Below are 20088 nucleotides of genomic sequence, written 5' to 3' on the forward strand. Positions count from 1 at the left end.
AAGCAAGTTATTCACAAACAAACTACGCTCTGGAGCGTCAACATGTGACCCCTGGATTTTAGGGAACGAAAAGTTGCGGTATACGAAGCTCCTCCTGCCTGATGTCATGTTTACATCCCCAGCGCCACAAACATGCCTAGGCTGCGAGGGGTGGTAACCAGCCACGTATTATCCCCATCTTAATATAACACTGCTCCAGGTCGCAGAATTTTCCTTCTAAAGTGACCGTCAATGTTGTAAGCTGGGGCTTGACGTGAATTAAAGGGCCTCTGCAACACTTCCTGAGCAGGGTCAGAAAACTCTGCCCATCGGTTCCAGAGAACACGCGAGTCAAACATCATAGCGGAGCACGCGGCCTCGAATTAACAATCAATTTTCCAAGTCAGCTAAACATTGCTTTCTCCACAAGTGACGATACAAGCACAAAACCACTCGCCACAGCAATTGCATCAGCCATTTATTTGACGAAAAAAAAAGAGAAGTCTCGAGGCGTGCATGACGTTTCTGTCTCCGTGTCATCCCTCTCTCCTTAGCTTCCAGTGTTTTCCCCAAGACAAAATAACAAATAAAATTGCAGCGTGAGCCTATTTTTAGTGCGCCCATACCAGACGGATTCTAAAAATTTTTGCTGCAATGAATTAATGAGGCAATAAGCTACTTTACTGAATCTATTCCATGCTTACTTGAAAAAGCGTTGCGGGGCCCCTTCAAGGAAATACTATAATAAATACCTTCAGTCGAAATAATTGTTTCAAAACAATGGTATCAATTTTGTCATAGGTCAATGAAGTTTCTTGATTTAATATCACTCTGAAAACTACAGCATAATAGTTACAGTGTGTCATCAAGAATATCGGTAGTTGCTGTGCAAAGACGTGTGCCCCGTAGAACACACTGCAGATAATTTGTGGTGACACTATTATGTTGGTCGTAGGAGACACCATCGTAATCCATGACATCACGCCGAATAGGTGCCAGCACAAAAACACCATCGGTCACTGTATTTTTTTTTTCGTGTTTAATCGATGAAAACTCACCAAAGGCCTGCCGCTTCGGTATACTTCAAAAGCGATACAGTCACAAGTTCCAACTGCATCGAATAAGGACTGGCGAGAGCGATGGCGCAGTGGTGCCTTCAGTGGTCTTGGGGACTCAACGTTGCAGTTTTCGTTGGTTGTAAACCAGTACGACAGGCTGGAGCAGCCATGATGGGACGCGCACTTTACGCGCATATAGAAGCACAATTTATCCTTAGGCTGTTGCTGATTGAGTCGAGCAGGGCAGGAGAAATGGCGGACCTAACCTTATAGCGGACGAGGCTCCGCTTAGTTTTGGTGTTTGTAATGTTTTAATCTGACTTGGAAGCATAGGTAAACCTCACGGTTTGCGTTTCATTAATGTTTGGTCATAGCAAACAAGCACTGCTCGTCACGTCAGAGAGGAACTTTGTGCCCATCCGCAACGCCTTGCATGCGTAATCGTGCAATCTCAAATCAAGAAGTGGGATATATTGAAGCACGCATTATTAAATAACTATTTGCAGTGCAGACGACTGCCTCACACATTTCAGTACAGATGTTAACGCGTGATTACAGTAATCGCTTTAACGTCCCGGTAACATAACTTATCGGCAAGTGTAGTTCTCACGTATTTTCCAGTGTGGAGTTTTAAGAGAGCCATGAAGCTCAAGTTTGAGTAACACCCCGGGGCAGGTGACAACGTATCACAAAAGGCTAGTTTCACCGCAAGCGTGAAGCGTTGATTTTTACAGCAAGAATTTCGAACATTGTACAAGGAACTCCACAAAATGCCGGCGTGAAGAAACGTGAACACCGCAGCGAGCGCCGCACCCTTCGTGGTATTCATCATGTGTTCGCAATCCGAGTGGCAAGACATTAGCACGTACCACTTCTCAATGCGCGTAATATAACCATATAGAAATACAGTATATAAAATGTGGCCACGCAAGCCTGTTTAGAAAAATAATTGTCACAAACGTCAATATTATTCAACAGAACATTTTCTTCTTAGATATACAATACCGATGATGACAAAACAGACGTGATTTACATGAACATGGACATGAGATGACGTTGAAAGAACATATGCATTCGATGGTTCACACAAACACAGTCACAAAAATATTTCAGGGTCAGCAAGAGACACAAATAAAACATGAATATGTGCATTTTGGCATATTTGCATGTTGGCATGTCATTTGTGCCGGCGCATCGACACATCAGCCTACTAACACCAGGCCGGCCGAAAGACAAGTTTCACTCGTCCGTCACAGACCCACACAAAAGGGCAAGACCAGTGCTGAAGAAATTTCTCTTCACCGAGGAAGAAGAGCTCCTCCGACAAAACAGACAGCAGCTCCGAGTACAATCACTCTAGGATGGGGAAGAGCGCGCGGCGGCCCGCTGCACCCTCCTCGCAGCGGTTGCGCAAGAGGAAGAAAGAGCCGGCAACAATGAGAAGACAAGCGAAGCGGCTTCGAGAACAACGCCCAGAAAAAACGAGTGATTTACTCTGAGGCAGCGAAATCCAGCATATACTGCTCTCCAAAAAACACGAGCAATGACACAATGCCTCAGAAAAAGCTGATTTATTTCACCAAGGGAGCAGTTCAGGCATGTTGCTGACTGGACCATTCTCCACTTTTCGAGGTGGTCGATAGTGGGAAGCATACCCCATCTCAGGTGCCACATGAAGGCCCGGAGGTGTCCAGGCAGAAAAGAAGCCGTTAACGTGCTCGAAGACACGCGACTAGAGCGAGCATGGCGGGCTGGGGGAACCATCGAGAGCAACAAAGGAGCAGTTGTCTCAACTATGCGGTTGTTTAACACATCTATGCCAGGACATGTCGACTGAACATGGTGAAAAAAAAATGAAACAGTTGTTGCACAAAAAGAAGGAAGTGCTATTGCCTGTGGCCCCCTGTTAAGGGGCGCATTAGGCATCAAATGCCGAAGATGAGTACCCAGAAAGTAATATTAATATGCAAGCGTTCATGCGGGAGATTCTCGCTTGCACATGACGCAAAAGGAAGCACAGTGCCAGCAGCCGACAGCGTAGGGACACTGAAGGGAAAACAAAGCCTCTCTGAGAATGCTGCTATCCCAGTACCGCACGAGAGACCAACTCAGTGCCGCCTGACCAAAAAAAGGAACACAAAGCAGGCTGCAGTGATCGCACAAAACGTAAAGACGGTTACACGACGTGAGAAAGGTACCGAATGTGACCACAAATTAGTCTGCGCAAGATACCTTCGCTTATTAAGCGGAAAGTCAAAATCTCGTGCATCCTGAATTTTGAGTCTTACTTCTTCGAGAGCATATAATTAAATGGATTCGCAAATGCCGTAGTGGTTGTATAAAAACCTAAAATACGAAGGGACGCAGCCGGCTGAATAGGAAAATTGATGCTAAGCCTGGAGTTTGGAGAGCCAATGAAGAAATTCTGGCATTTGGAGATGCTCAACGCTGCACCTGAAATGTTGTCATACTGCGAAAATAGACGCAGGCTGCGTGAAAGGCTATCTTCATCTGAAAGGTACCAGGTAATGTCGTCAACGAAAGATTGCTGCCAGGAAGCGCAAGACCCCGGATGCGTGAATCCCCGTTAAGAGCACGCATATATGGCTCAAAGCTTAGGACAAACAGCACAGGAGACAAAGGACATCCCTGATGGACCCCACGTGTTATGGAAAAGGCAGCACTTTCCCAGCCATTCAGAAGTAGTGTGCTTTTCAGGCCAATGTAGGTATTTCTAATCATTTCCACAAACGATGGAGGAAAGCAAAAGGATGTGAGCACATTAAGAATATACGTGTGCTCTAGTCGGTCAAATGGCTTTTCTTGGTCCAAAGACACAAGGATACCACGCACAGATCGCGACAGAGTATGGGCTATGATATCACGTGTGGTAAATTGCAAGCTGTGTATTTCTCGTCCAAGCACTAATGAAGTCTGGTGATGACCTACCAGGGCCTTCAACAAACCCCTAAAACTTTGAACGACTACCACCGCGAATATCTTATGGTCAACGTTGAGGAGCGTGATAGGTCTCCAATCTTCAGGATCAACAGAGGAGGCATCACACTTTGGAATAAGCACAATGCGTCCATCTCGAAAACTTGATGAAAAGACACCGTCCTCGTAGCATCGCCGGATTACCACGGTAAAAGTATCACCAATCTCATTCCAAAATGTCAAGTAATACTCAACAGAAAAACCGTCTGGCCCAGGGGCCGTTCCACGTTTCATAGATTTCGGTGCCATTTTTACCTCTTCAGCCGACGGAGCGATGTGCAGGCAATCTGCAGCTTCTTGATGAATACGGGACAAGCTTTCAAGCATTGGCGGTGTTTCATCACTGTAAGTACGCATGGCCAAACACGACATTGCTTCAAAATGCGCAAAAAAACAGATCGATCACGCGTAGGAAGCGGCTGCGCAGGTGGTATTTGTGCTGCTATAGAGACAGATGGATGTGATTGCCCTAAAAACGAATGTCTCGCGTAGCGCAGCACCTCGGGATGTGCACATGGGTTGTGTCTACAGCGTAAGCTGCTGCCGCCAGGGACAAAGCAGCAGTCAGGCGCTGAAAGCATTCACGCAGTCCACGCTGCCAAGCTCGCATCAGAGGCGAAGGCGTTTTGGCGCACAAAGCAATGCGTAACTTAATCGCAGTAACAGCAAGCTCTTCAGAAACGCGTCGTCAAAGCGTACGCTCCTCTGCCGCGCAGTGTAGGCGCCACTGCGTTTTAAGCGCATCCCAATCTTCAGCACCAGACGCCGTGAACGACACACGTATTGTGCGTGACAAATCTAATCTCGAACACGCGTCCTGCAGGACGCGAAAATCAAGACGCCATGGCTTTCCCGAAAAATAAAATGGAACTTCGAGCTTCAAGAGGGATGATCAGGTACGTACACAGGAGAAAGTGGGAAGGACGGAACGCATAAATCGGAGACAAACACCTCTAACGCACGTGGGATATAAGCCCGTTCAAGCCTGCTGAAGGATCGTCCACGTCAGCATGTCCAAACAAAGGTACTTCCATGCACTACATTGTGCGCGTCCAGCAATGAAATGTGGTAGACAAGGCGTCGCAGCTCACGTGAGTTCGAAGCAGACCGTCCCCAGCCAAGACCTTGTGCATCGGTTCGCGTATTTAGAACGCATTTGAAGTCGCCAATTAGGATGAGATTACGACCGTCAAGAAAAAAATAATCCAGGTCTCTAAAAAAGTCATTAGACTGTCCAGCTTGTGAAGGCCCATACACACACATTATTCTTAATCTGAACGGCTGAGGTGGCTGCATTTCCGATGGAGGCGGAAATGTTGTAGGACCATGTGTTCAGATTTGGGTGCACGTTAAAGAACCCCATGTAGTCGAAATTCCTGGAGCCCTCCACTACGGCGTCTCTCATAATCATATGGTGGTTTTGGGACGTTAAACCCCATACATCAATCGATTCTTAATCTGAAAGGAAAGTAGCTGCAGTCTAAAGCCAAACCCTGCACACACTATTATAAAAAGCGTGATGATCCCGTAATAAGGCCCGATTAAAAATAGCAACTCCCGTAAAATGAGATGTAGCAAAAGAGCAATAACAATCTAGGTTGAACTTTCGTTTAAAAGCAAGCACGTCGGATAGCGAGAAGAAATTTGTTTCCTGCAGGCAAAAATCATCACAATCACAGCACGGGCGACTCGAACCTCTTCAGCCTGCTTTGCCGGACTGCGAAAACCTTGAACGTTTGTAGCGCCCTCGTTCGGGCGGCGCGCAAACCGGAGAGCGCGCGATGGCGACAGAAGAAAATAAAGAAGGCGCTAGGCCGTGGCACGTGAAGCCACGGCTCGCGTTCCTGGCTGGCATCGGTTACCGTTCAGGCGTGTCTTTCTTTCGCTCCTGTGGCATAAGCCTACAAGTGGTGACCTCGGACGAAGACAATGACTGACTCGAATGCACCCTCAACCGAACAAGCCTCACGTCCGCAGGACGTCTCGGCCGTGCAACTGTGTCTCCCATCTTTCTGGCCACAGGACCCGCAAGTTTGGTTTCTTCAGGTCGAGGCGCAATTCTCCCTGTACCGCATCGCCTCGGAAACGACACGCTACTACCACGTAGCCTCCGTCCTTCCTCCTGACGTTGCCAGCGAGCTCTCCGACGTCCTCTCCAACCCCTCGGACACTACGCCATATCAGCACCTTAAAACCAAGGTGCTGGACCGATTCATGCCTTCGGAACGCGTCCGCCTACAGCAGCTCCTTGCAGAGGGGGACCTTGGCGACAGGCGCCGCTCCCAACTACTACGCCGAATGCGACAGCTTCTTGGGAAACACGACGTCTCTACCCACTCAGCGTTGCTTCGCGAGCTCTTCCTCCAACGCCTTTCTCAGCCAATCCGCCTCGTCCTCGCGGCGGCCGGCGACGTCAATCTCGACCGCCTGGCGGAGCTCGCCGATCAGGTTCATGAAGCGACCTCCCCATCTGTCAACGCTGTCTTACCACCAGCAGACACAGCGATTTCGCGCCTTGAGGCCCGCATCGACGAACTCGCCGCCTCCATTGCCGCACTCCGGAGCCCCCCCAGGAAACTCGTTCGCCTCGTTCCGGTCGTCGAGCTCTTCCACGCACACAAGATGCTCGGAGTCCCAGCCCTCCACCCCTCTGCTGGTACCATCGGCGTTTCCGACACCGAGCCACGAAGTGTACACCCCCATGTTCGTGGCAGGGAAACGCCTGCCGGGATCACTGACGGCGGCGTGTGATCTCCCTTCTCGTCCCAGCCGCCTTTTCATGGTCACGGACCAGCTATCAGGCGCCAGGTTCCTTATAGATACGGGCGCGGAAATTAGCGTTGTGCCCCCGACTAAGGCTGATCGTTCAAAGTCACAGGGGCAAGTGCTTCGTGCTGCCAACGCCTCGTCTATAGCAACGTATGGGCTCCGATCTCTCACCCTCGACTTCGGCCTTCGCTGTATTTTCCGGTGGGTTTTCGTCATCGCAGACGTGGTTCAACCGATCATCGGCTCGGACTTCCTCTCATACTTCGATTTGGACGTCAGCGTGCGGCGGCGCCGCCTCATAGATGGTAAGACTCGTCTCTCCATCTCGGGAGTCCTGTCCGACATCGCTCCAATGGCCATCCGCATGCTGATACCTTCCTCACCGTTCGAAAAAATCTTGGCGAGTTTCCCGGAGTTAACTAAACCGTGCAACCTCACTCAGCCGCCTTAACATACGGTGACACACCACATCGTCACCCGGGGTCCACCGGCAGCCGCTCGACCACGCCGCTTGTGCGGAGACCGCCTAGCTATTGCTAAACGGGAGTTTGACCACATGCTGCAGCTCGGCATTATCCGCCCGTCGTCAAGCGCTTGGGCTTCCCCGCTGCATTTGGCGCCAAAGCGTGATCCTGGTGACTGGCGTGCCTGTGGGGACTATCGAGCGTTGAACGCCAAGACTGTCCACGACAGCTATTCTCTACCTCACATCCAGGATTTTACATCGCGCCTCGACGGCTGCCCAATTTTCAGCAAAGTGGACCTTGTTAAGGCGTACCACGAGATTCCTGTCGAGCCCGCCGACATACCTAAGACCGCCATCACGACGCCCTTTGGGTTGTTTGAATACGTGCGGATGCCTTTTGGACTCCGCAATTCGGCTCAAACTTTCCAGCGGTTCATTTCTGAGGTCACACGAGTTCTTCCTACTGTGTTTGCGTACCTTGACGATGTCCTCATCGCCAGCCGCACACCTGAAGATCATGAGCACCATCTACGCGCTCTGTTCCAACGTCTTCAGCAGTACGGCCTCGTCGTGAACGCCTCTAAGTGTACTTTCGGTGCATCTGAGCTCGAGTTCTTGGGCCATCACATATCATCCAAAGGAATACACCCTCTCCGGTCCCACGTTAAAGCAATTCAGGATTATCCTCAGCCTACAACACTGCGCCAATTGCGCCAATTCCTGGGGCTTGTGAATTTTTCCAGGCGCTTCATACCACACTGTGCCGAACTGCTACGACCGCTCACCGACCTCCTTCGGTCGACCGCCGGCCCGTCCTCCGCCATTCCTTGGTCGTCAGAGGCCCAGGCCGCCTTTGCTGCTGCTAAGCAAGCGGTCGCTAACGCCGTGCTTCTCATTCATCCACGCAGCAACGCCCCTACTCGGTTGATGGTGGACGCATCCAGCGTGGCCGTCGGAGCCGTCTTACAGCAGTGCATTAACTCCGAGTGGAGACCCTTGTCGTTTTACTCTCGGAAGCTACTTCCTGCTGAGACCCGCTACAGCGTCTTTGGCCGGGAACTACTAGCCATCTACGCTGCAATACAGCACTTTCGGCATTTCCTGGAAGGATGCTCGTTTTACGTGCTGACTGACCATAAGCCACTGGCGTATGTTTTCCGCACTAACTCATCCAAGTACGTGCCCCGTGAACTCCGCCATCTGGCTTATATATCGGAGTTCACGACTGACATCCGCCACGTGAAAGGAGCTGACAACACCGCCGCAGATGCCCTTTCTCGTATAGCCGCGGTTGACTCTCCACCGCCAACCATCGACTGGGCCTCATTCTCCTCGGCACAGCAGTATGATAGAGAGCTTGCCGCTTTTCGGGAGAACCCCCGTTCTCTCCGACTACGCCTGGTGCCTCATCCATTATCATCTGAGCGCTTGTGGTGCGATGTCTCAGCTGACCTTCCCCGCCCTTTCTTTCCCGCTTCATTACGACGCACCGTTTTCCACTCCTTACACGACATCTGTCACCCTGGCATTCGGGCTACTCAGCGTCTTCTCACCCAGCGCTATGTCTGGCCCGGAATCAACGGTGATGTGTGCGCTTGGACGCGCATGTGCCTGCCCTGCCAGATGACAAAGGTCTCCCGTCATACTAAGACGCCGCCCCAACCTTTCCTTCCACCCGGCCGTCGTTTCGACCATGTTCATCTAGACATTGTGGGCCCTCTACCAGTGTCTCAGGGGTACCGTTATATATTGACCATGGTCGATCGCTTCACACGCTGGCCGGAGGCTGTTCCAATTCAAGATATCAAAGCCGAGACAGTTGCCCGCGTTTTCATTTCTACGTGGGTATCCCGTTTTGGCTGTCCTGGCACCGTGACAACAGACCGTGGATGTCAGTTTGAGTCCTCGCTGTTCACTTGCCTTAATCGCATCCTCGGAGCCAGACATTGCCGTACCACGGCTTATCATCCCTGCGCCAACGGCATGGTGGAACGCCTTCACCGACAACTGAAGACCGCCTTGACTACCCGCCTCAATAGAGCCACCTGGGTTGATGCCTTGCCACTGGTGCTCTTAGGTTTACGAGCTGTCATCCGGGCAGACCTGCAGTGCTCAACAGCAGAGCTGGTGTATGGCACTTCTCTACGGCTTCCGGGAGACTTCTTCACGTCAACGAAGCTACCAGACCAGCCACAGCAATTCCTACAACGCCTCCTCGACTGCGTTCAAGACCTCCGGCCCACTCCACCCAGACCTTCCGAACACAAGACCATATTCGTCCACCCTGATCTGGCCACTGCAACACATGTTTTCGTGTGCCACGACGCGGTCAGACCACCTTTGACACCAGCCTACGACGGACCATTCCGCGTCCTTCACCGCACGCCCAAAACTGCCACTCTACTTCAGAACGGCCGTGAAGAGACAGTCAGCTTGGACCGACTAAAGCCGGCGTACCTGGAGACCGCCCTAGAAAGCCTCTCATCTACGACTGATCTTCCATTGGAACACCACAAACGGCATGTCACATTCAGACTTCCAGTCTACACGGGGGGCCCTGTAGCGCCCTCGTTCGGGCGGCGCGCAAACCGGAGAGCGCGCGATGGCGACAGAAGAAAATAAAGAAGGCGCTAGGCCGTGGCACGTGAAGCCACGGCTCGCGTTCCTGGCTGGCATCGGTTACCGTTCAGGCGTGTCTTTCTTTCGCTCCTGTGGCATAAGCCTACACGTTCAATGAATTAATATGCAGTGAAGTAGCCACAATGAAAAGTAAAGACTAACCTGGACGCATATAGTTCTAGATGGTGTCCTGGAAAATGTCCAGGGGACATTTCCTCAACCAAATCACAACGCACTGCTCGACCCTCCTGAAGAGGGTCGAGGTTTTTTGGGCCGTTGGGATTTAGCACGGCCATCGCTGCGTTTATCGGAGCAAGAGCTGGAAGTGTGCCCTCGCTTGGTTTCACGTGGAGCTCCCACGTCGACGTCGAATTCGGCAAGGCTAGACAGTCCGATGCTACTATCCAGTCCCAGGCTGAAGCCGTCTTCCGAAGACGTGTCCCGAGGAGGTAAGAACTGAGCCGCCAGCAAGCTTGGATCCACGTCCTTGATGCTGGCAGCACTGTCCACGTCTCGGCAGGCCGGTGCAGGCACCCTTGTGCGAGCGATTTTTTACGTGTACGACGTGGCGTCGAAGTGGTCGGAGCGGCAGCAACAGAAGAGGCTGTGGTATTTTCTGCACTGTTTTCCGGTATAACAGGGGTCGAAGGGTCAACTCCAACAACAGCAGCCTGAGAACGTGGGTAATTTTGGCACAGAACATCAAGTGGCGTCAGAGAAGAGACGCCGACGCCGTTCGCAAGGCAGTGCGTTGTGTCTTTCGAAGCGCACGGTTCCTGCACCAGCAGGGAGGCCAACACGCCGAGCGTTGCATCGACAATCGCGCTTTTGTTGTGAGCTTCGTTCGAAGGAACTTGTTAGGCTGTCAGCGGTGGAAAGGCACCAGCGGCGGCGTGGGAGTAAGAGTGCCGGACAGGGCAAATCACAGTTGAATTGCCATCCCCACAGCGTCGGCACGGGCTTCTGTCAAGGCATGTACTAACCACCTCAGGAAAACCAAGGTTTGGAATAAAATTCTTGCAAAAAAATTTGATTTGTGCGAATTAATTTGTGCAATTTTCTATATCCGCTTTACGTTGTGTCCCACCGAGGACGTTTATTGCTTTACCACAAAAATCGGTACAGTCTGAGAAAAAAGGGCAGTCTTTCTGCGTTTTTTTTGCACAAAAGGTGCACATTCATGTGGCTTAGATGTACTGTACATGTATTCCTTTTGTGGAAGCATGGGTATAGTGCCTAGGATATGCTAGTTCACTAAAGCATGAGGTGTGACCTAGTGGTAAAGACACTGGCTGTCGGAGAGTGAGGGTACTGGTTCAGATCCCAGCATCAGAAAGAAAAACTTTTCTTATTTTATTTATGCTGAAGACATTATCTGTTCTGGTCAGCCTCTCGTAGCGCTGAGAGCAGCGCAGTGGCTCGGCCAGAGGGTCCTACCGAAGTGTCCGCTCTTTATCAAAGTAAGTTTCTCTAATATACAACCACGTGCGACCACACTCTCCAGCTGAGTGGAGTCACTGCGGAGTCATTGTGGAGTGTTGTCCAACCAAGTCAAAACTCAAGTCTCTTGTGCTACCGCTCAAGACAACTAGAAGGCAAGTTCAATGGCCCTCGTATTAACGCAATAATGTGAAAGAGCTCGTCTCGAACTAATTTTGACGTCGGCGTAAGTGTCATCGTCACTTTGAGTGAAAAATCAGCTGGTGTGTGACCAAGAAATTCATAAATATAAAAAAACTAAAATATCTAGCTCGCAGTGACGATTATACCGAAGCAGGTGTTATGCCACACGCCAACGCGTCTGCTTAGAAATACAGTCAAAATTACTTCCGCTGATTCAAAATGCCGTGAAAGTAACGTTCGTGATTAGAAACACACACGTCATGTATACAGGCTTCACAGTACAATACATAATGTCGTTGTGATGTTAAGTGGTTCAATCGTACATTCCCATGGCCGTCAGAACATACAATTATCCTAACGGCTTCATCGTTTAAATCCGGCTACCCAATACAAAAGACAAACACGCTACTGCACGTATACTCTAAGGCTCACGTAGTAAGTGCATAGCTATTTCAAAAACATTTCACACACATAATTGCTCATGGTTTAAAACACCCCACCCGTTGCACAGAATGTAGTCACATGCGACAGCTTCGCTGACACTAGCCACTTTCACCTTTATCGATTACGCAGTCGTTGTCGGCCATTTAAGCTTGACCAGTAATATCATTCAATAAAAAGTATGCACTAACTGGTTGAAGTACGCACTAGGAACGGGATATTGCTATCGCGTTTTGAAGACGAAGCTTCAGAGTCCCCCAATTTCTCATTGTCACGTGATGCCTCGTGATGACGTCGTTGTGTGCGATCTTTGACGTCACGCGTAACGTCATCACGTGACACTGCCTTTTCTAATTTCTCGTGTTGACGCCACTTAGTGGTCAACAACGGCAATTTACTTTCGTATATTGATGTGTGTTTCGTCCTAGAAGTTAATTCTATACAAAGAAGAAAGTCAAGTGCAGCAGTACATTCAGGCTGACAATCAGGCTGACAATTACCAACTGGCCCACATTTTGATCCTTTTGCAATCACTTTGCACTCGGTTAAGTGGCTAGTGCATCTCGAGTATGTTCTGTTGCACCCTCCGTGAAGCCTACACTCTAAGGCAAAATTACCCGAAAAAGGAGTAACGGAGCCCAATAGACGTGGGCGATGAACGGATAGACCGTTGCGGAGCAACCGCGGAGGGAAGCGTGCGGCGCGAAGCCACTTAGTCTCCACTGGGATGAACCGCCCGGGCATTGCAGGCAGCGCGAAAAGCGTTGCCAAGGTGGCCACCCTCCTTCTCCACAAAAAAACATGTCCTTCTCTTCCTCAGCTGGCTTAGTCTTTCCCCGTATTTTGCCGGCGGCGGTCGCGTAGCGTCGCGCTCGGAGTGCTCGACCACGGCCGTTTGGATTCGACGATCTAAGAATTACGACGTGGTGCTCGTGTGTACGACTGGATGAGCGTGGGCTGCTGCTTTAGCGTTTCGCTGCACCCATGAATTCTGGAGCACGCCTTGACAGGTGACCACGCCGCGCTGTATATCTCTGGCTTCAAGATAGTCACGACCAACACACGACAGCAACAGTTGGGAAGGCGAATATGGCGGCCGAGAAAACAACAGGCCTATCGGATATATACTTCAGTCCGACTCGGGGCAGAAAACAGCGCTGGATTCTAAGGCAAGTAAGTTATCATTCTTTATTCTACTCTACTTTTCGCGTGTGCGATACGGATTGCGCTTGCCAGCAATGGGCTCGGTCGTGTTGTATATCGCACGCTCGAAATGCATCGCGAAGGTCAGCTTCGGCGTCTTCAGTTCGCCTGGGCTTCAGTCCGCCATTGCCGTCGACCTCCATATGCTCCCTCATCGAGTGCTCGCCTGTCTTCGCCGCCGCGATGAGTTCTGTGCTGACGATATTGGGCTGAGACCTTGTCGCTGTGTTGGGATTCGTCGAAAACACGTTGCGGGTTCTCGTAAGGAGCTTGGTTGTAGTGTGTCGCGCGCTATAAGTGCACCAGCACGGGCTGGCGGGGCTCTCGATAGCGTCGGAACTCACTGAAAATTGGTCGCCATTACAGTTGGCTTTCCCGCCAGCCGGTTGCAAGCAGCTCGGAGCCGTCCGCTGGCCGCGGCGCTGGACTCGCGTTTGCGCGCTGCACTCGCTCGAGTTTGTGGAAAAGGGCCGCATAACGGTCGATTTCTTCGGCGCTAGCTCCAAACCAGCTCGGCGCTGATCGTGGCGGCGGCCAAGCGTACGCTCTCTACTATCCTGTTCGAAGTTCGCTGGCGACAGACAATCCTCGTTCAGTGCCGTGTTTGGTCTCGCGTTCGCTTGCTCGAGCTGAACGGCGTCGCTCGCTTAGGACTCGCCGACTTGTTAGCGGCGCGGTGGTTCGCGGAGTTGTGACTGTGGCTGCCGCTCCTAAGCTGTTGCGCTACGGAGATGGAAATGAGTCTTTGACGATGTGTGATATCACAGTAAAATTATGAGCATGTCATATCTCATATAAGTTTTCATTTCACCTTGCACGTATTTCTCATATGCACTTGTATTCATCCTCTGTCACGTGTGACTCACTATTTTACATACTTATTGTGCAGCCGTGGGCACACACCATGCTGAAGACTGTGCGCTGGCGTCTGCGATGCCCGTCATCCATCTCTTTCGTCAGAACAGCTTCAGGACTGAGCGAGATGTGAAGGTAAAGTTATTTGTGTGTCATGTTTTAACACTTGTTTTTATAATACGTGCATGTACTTGTCATATGCGTGCATGTTCATCTTCTTTGACGTGTGCCTAACTATCTTTACTATATTATTGTACGTGCAGCCGTGGGAACACAACAGGCAGGAGGCTGCGTGCGCTGGCGTCTGCAATGCCTGTCTTCTATCGCTTCCGTCGGAGGAGCTTCCCAAGGAGTGAACAAGATTCGACAACGAGACTGGACTTGTACACTTCACCATGAATTCACTTAAAAGAATAGAGAAACTTCATATGTATGTAGAAAAATGAAAGATTTCGATGTCTCACTGTTGTCTTTCGTTGTACACTTCACCATGAATTCACTTAAAAGAATAGGGAAACTTCATATGTGTGTATAAAAATGAAATATTTCGAGGTCCCATTTTTGTCTTTCGTTGTTGCCGTGACTGTGAAAGCAGTTACACATATGTGGGTAACTACCTTTTCGCGTGTTCTTTTCTGCGGAATTTGTTGCTCACTGCGCAGAAAAACAGGCGAAAAATTATTAGGCCTGGCGCAAAATAAACAAAAAGCAATGTTTAAACTGGAGACAAAAAGTTCTTCCGATTGGAGTATTTGAGTGGATCAACCGTTTGCCCGGCAAGGTGCAACTGTGAGGACTAACGGTTGCCCGGTAAGGTGTAAATGTGGAGACTAACAGATACTCTATAAGGTGCAAATGTGAGGACTAAATGTTAGTCCTTTGAGGTGAATTGTGGAACTAACGGTTACTCATTAAGGTGTAAATGTGTGGACTAAATGTTAGTTCCTTGAGGGGACTAATTGTTAGACCCGCTGCCGTTAGTCTTTAAAGAGATTAATGGTTGTGGCAGTCACATTAGTCCCCAAAAGGACAAACCACACACCCTTTTAACACCCTTTTGCCTTAGAGTGTATATGACTTCAAAGGAGTGTAGCACTTGTAACTCAACAGGCTCACAGCGTGAGACGTTGGGCAGCGAAACATGATCATCGTATTAAATGAAACATTCTCAGGCAACGATACTAATGCTGTGTTGCGCACTCGTTTCAGGGGCTGGAAATCAATGAACATGGGCATGTTCAAGTTCATCTTAAAGTTGTCTCTGTTCGTGGACGAAAACGATCCTGATCTGCTTCCATTTTTCGTATTCGCCAACAAATACGAGTTTGGGTCGAAAGTTTTGCCGGTGAAGGTGTACCGCTGTGGCACATTCATTGAGAACTACTTAAGGCCCGCGATGATGCAGTTCGTGAAACACTACGACGCCGATCGACTCACTCCCATCGCAACAAAGGCACGTACTTCCTATTTTGTGACAATATGCGGTCATGCATGTCAACTGCAGTTGCTTCGAATGAGGATAAAAACGAGGAGATATTAAGGAAAAGGCACGATTATATGCATGCTTTTAAGCCCTCTGTATGTACAGGCGTGAGCGAAAGTGTGCTGACCACGGCATCACGTGGCAGAATGAAGACCGTAGAAAAAATTGGCCTGGTGTCTACTTGCTTCGCTCCAAATACTACTTAGTCCTGGTCATATCCACAGCCACCCGTGATGCTGTTCTCGTACGTTTTTCTTTCTGGCATGATATATGCAATGGATGTTTCTTTCAACAGATTTCATTCTAGCGTATTATCAAAGCTGGCATGTAACAATGTTTTAATCCAGCGTGGTAATGTATAGCATGAGAGTTGACAAATAGAGCCATTTGTGAGGCATAAATATATATTAATGCCTCGGAGGGCCAATTACTGTGCGCATGCAGTACTGATGCGCCGAAGTAGACGCCTTTCCGTCTCCGGTGATGCCAGGGTGCGAGGTGCGGTCACGTTACACAGTGGAACTGGCACCACTGGTGCATGGAGTATTACTATGACATCCGCAATCGTCCGACGCCTTGCCTACCAAGCAGAGCAGAGGTCTATGTACGCTGAAGTAGAAGGTGTATTTCAGCACTTCCATGTTTTAGCCCGCTTTAGAAGACTTGGCCGAGTGCCTTCCCAAACTGGGTTGTTGGCACTTCGCTTTTGCTTGCTATGGTCATACTGAAGGGGTTGCGCCTGAAGTTTGGTAGCCATTGGTTTCGGCCGTTACGCAAGTTAATGTTTGCATTTACCAGTTATTACTGGCATGTCCACAAGCATATGCTGCGTGCCCTCGAAATGTTGTTTCAGGGCAAGTAGCTTCTAATGACCCCAAAGGCGCTTTTGGAGGAACGCGTTGATGACCTCGTGAATGTGGCTGGGTGGCACAGCTCCCAGTAGCAGTACCGTGCCCTCGAGCGCCATGTACATTGCCCAGATTTCACTTATGGCACGAGCATCAGTATCATAGTTGGTGTCACTTAGGGTCGACATGCGTCGTGCAGATAAGAATGTGTCCTTTTTCTTGCATGTAAATAGCGACGCCTGCGGCACGCTGCACTCCCCGCTTCTCGAGTGCCGTGCACCTGTAGCCCATTAAGTCGACTGTACGCGCAGTCTAAGTTTGGCACAATATAAGCACATGTGCTCTTCTGAGGCCGTCGCCAGTGACATACAGCTGGTTTGCATTGAGGCTTTGTACATTGAGCATGGCCACCGGCAGTTGGCCTAAAGCATCAGCTTTCTCCTCTAACTTTCGAGCTTGCTAAGACGGTGGCTAGTTTATGTTTGCCAAGCCGGCACATCTCATCAAGCAGTGACCAGTCGTCGGTTCCAGGCCTGTGGTAAAAAAGGAAAAAGGCGAAGTATGTGAGCCTATTCATATGTGTTCACCACCTCAGTGTGACCCTAGTTCTGTGCTATTCGCAGCAGAGGGTCAATTCCATGCTATGAAGACAGACATGTGCAGCTGTACATTCAGCCTGACACTCACTTGGCACTTGGATGAGTGGCTAGTGCATTCTGAGTATGTTCTGTTGCGCCCTCCGTGAAGCCTATATGACTCCGTAGGAGTGTAGCACTTGCAGCTCAACAGGCTCACAAAAACACAAAAAATACGCGCGCCACTGAAATTTGAACTTTGCTACGTTTAATGCTAGAACGCTATCCATGCACCTTTTTTAGAGAGAGGATGATTTCCTCCTCTCTGGGCAGTTGCACAAGAGTACAAAAGCCGACGTCCCAGCTTCGGCAGTGCATTTTTTGAGGGGTCACGCGCACTAACAACAGCCCAGAGATCACTATGGCGGCGCCCAGGGAGCCTTGAGTGAAAAAGGTTTATAGTCGTTGACAAGCTAAGAATAAAACTAAATTCGCAGATCCCACGTACAGTGCGAATTGATGATATGCGAAGCACGAAAGAGAAAGGTTGATATGTCACTTAAAAATCAGCACAATGTTACGAGATTGAGGTAAATGATGCCGCACATGACTTACGTGTCATGATTACCATGTTTGGTTATGTCGTTTACCTTCGTCATCTATTCACGTCACGTTATCCCAAATTTAATATATGTGGAGCTAGCGAAACGGCCACGAGTACGCTATGAGCGTGGTATGTTGTCATTTTCTTAAATGACACGCTTGTAAGGATTATCATGTTTGCACAAGTCATATACTTTCGTCATCCATTGACGTCACGTAACACCAAATTTGGTATATTTGGAGCTAGCAAAACGTCCGCGAGCGCATCGTGAAGGGCCTAATATACTCGGATGTAGCGTTGTCATGCGCGCGCGATGGGCACAGCGACGCTACGTTAGTAAAACGCGCTGGTCCTTGTGTTCCCTTCTTCTGTGTCCTTGTGTGTGTGCGCAAAAACTTCAATTATGCAGCAGTACCAACTAGCCCGTCTTTCCGTATTATTGCAGTAAAACGCGATCACTTTAAAGTCTGACGCCGGGCGCAACCGGCGCGACCAGCGTCCGTCGGCACGGCCCGATGGCAACCGGCGCGAAATGCAACATGCTGCATTTCGTGCCGGTGCGTTACCCAGACAACACTGCGTCTCCCTCTTTTCGTGACGGAGGGACACCGCACGCGCAGAAACGCGCATGCGTCAAAGCAACGCAGCGCGGGGAGTGCCAGCGAGTATAAGGCAGGACTCGCGCCTGGTGTTGATTGATTGATATGTGGGGTTTAACGTCCCAAAACCACTATATGATTATGAGAGACGCCGTAGTGGAGGGCTCCGGAAATTTAGACCACCTGGGGTTCTTTAACGTGCACCCAAATCTGAGCACACGGGCCTACAACATTTCCGCCTCCATCGGAAATGCAGCCGCCGCAGCCGGGATTCAAACCCGCGCTCTGCGAGTCAGCAGCCGAGTACCTTAGCCACTAGACCACCGCGGCGGGGCAGATCGCGCCTGGTGTGGCAACGCCGGCGTGACGCAACGAAATGAACGCCGCCGAGCACGCGGACCACGTCACGTCTAAATGTATTGGCGCCTTAGCTGTGGCATGTAGTCATGTTCTCACATGACACGCATCTCATGATTATCATGTTCGCACCAGTCACATACCATCGTCATACATTGACGTCACGTAATACCAAAGTTGTCAAGCTAGTGAAACGACTGCGAGCGCATCGTGAGTGTGGCATGTAGTTATGTTGTTACATGACATGCATGTCGTGATTATCATGTTCGGATGTGTCATTTACCTATGTCGTCCGTTCGCGTCACGTAATACCGAGTTTGGTATATGTGAAGCTAGCGGAACGGCCGCCAGCGCATCATGAGCGTGGCATGTAGTCAAGTTGTTACATGACACGACATCTCATGATTATCATGTTTGCACCAGTCATATACCTTCGTCATCCCTTCACGTGCCGTACTATCAAATTTGGTATATGTGCCGCTAGCGAAACGGCCGTGAGCGCATCATGAGCGTGGCATGCAGTCATGTTGTTTCATCACACGCATGTCGCGATTTTCATGTTAGGGTCTGTCACTTGTGTTCGCCATGCAATCATGTCATACCATACCAGTTTTGCACCATTCTATGTAAACGAAACCACCGTAGGAGCTGCAGGACCATGAAATGTAAGTCAGGACATTCGTTACATACATGTCACCGTTTTCATGTTATAACTAGTAAAATATGTTCTTCATACATTCATGTTATGCCATACCAAGTGTGGTATTGATACCATTATCGAAACAGCCTGGAGGAAGAGGATTGAAAGAGGAAGGACAGGGTGGTTAGCCAGAAACAGCCAGGAAAGCTAAAAGTCGTAGGCGGCTAGATAGATAGATACGCTCAAAGTCGGCGAAGTTCGCTAGGAAATGCTTCGCGTTCAAAAATTATGCTTGGAACGTGAGTCGAGGGCGCGCTGTCCTGCCTTCTGATTTTACCCTCCTCCTTCGGTACGAAGGCGAGCATCTCCGACAGCCGCCCCCTGCGAACACAGCAATGCTCAATATTCGGATTCCACCCTAAACTTTCGACACAAGACGTAATGCTGCAACTGAAGAGTCACATTATCGACAGTAAAGACGGCTCTTGGTATGGGACACGTGCTATTCTGGGCTAGACCTCACCAAAGCATTTGACAATGTGCTACATTCATCTATTCTTGACGCCCTCGCCACGCTCAACGTAGGCGCCCATACCTACCGCTACATCCGCAACGTTTTAACGGACAAGACCGCCACACTCTCGGTCAACGATTTGCCTGCACCTTTCATCACACTCGGTGTGAAAGGGACACCACAGGGGTCGGTCCTCTCTCCATTTCTTTTCAACCAGGCCATGCTTCACCTTCCGCCACTTCTAGGAGATATTCCCCACCTCCACCATAGCATATACGCGGACGATATCACCTTGTGGATTGCCAGAGGTAGCGACGGAGAGATACAGCATTTACTTCAATTGGCTATTGATAGAATCGCAACTAACGCTGAACAACGAGCATTGTCCTGCTCGCCCCAAAAGTCAGAGTTACTCGTCTATTGACCTAGAGCTCCCTACAACAGAGACCTTCCCACGA

General features: G+C 49.9%; 2 protein-coding genes across 3 annotated transcripts in view; one reads left to right on the forward strand and one right to left on the reverse strand.

Annotated features, from left to right (window-relative positions):
* LOC119182473 (E3 ubiquitin-protein ligase MARCHF3-like) overlaps window positions 1-20088 on the reverse strand; it is a 145818-nt gene that overhangs the window by 111838 nt on the left and 13892 nt on the right. The gene's annotated exons all lie outside the window — the stretch shown is intronic.
* Window positions 1-20088, forward strand: part of LOC119159977 (uncharacterized) — a 155656-nt gene that overhangs the window by 81747 nt on the left and 53821 nt on the right. Inside the window, exon 11 of one of the 2 annotated variants that reach the window (XM_075890099.1) lies at window positions 15220-15463. The exons of the other annotated variant lie outside the window; for it this stretch is intronic. Within the exon in view, the coding sequence (XP_075746214.1) occupies window positions 15220-15463 (244 nt within the window). The remainder of the gene's footprint in view (window positions 1-15219; window positions 15464-20088) is intronic. 2 annotated transcript variants of the gene reach the window in all.

The sequence above is a fragment of the Rhipicephalus microplus genome, chromosome 3 (genome assembly GCF_043290135.1).
Source record: "Rhipicephalus microplus isolate Deutch F79 chromosome 3, USDA_Rmic, whole genome shotgun sequence".
Taxonomy (NCBI): Eukaryota; Metazoa; Arthropoda; class Arachnida; order Ixodida; family Ixodidae; genus Rhipicephalus; species Rhipicephalus microplus.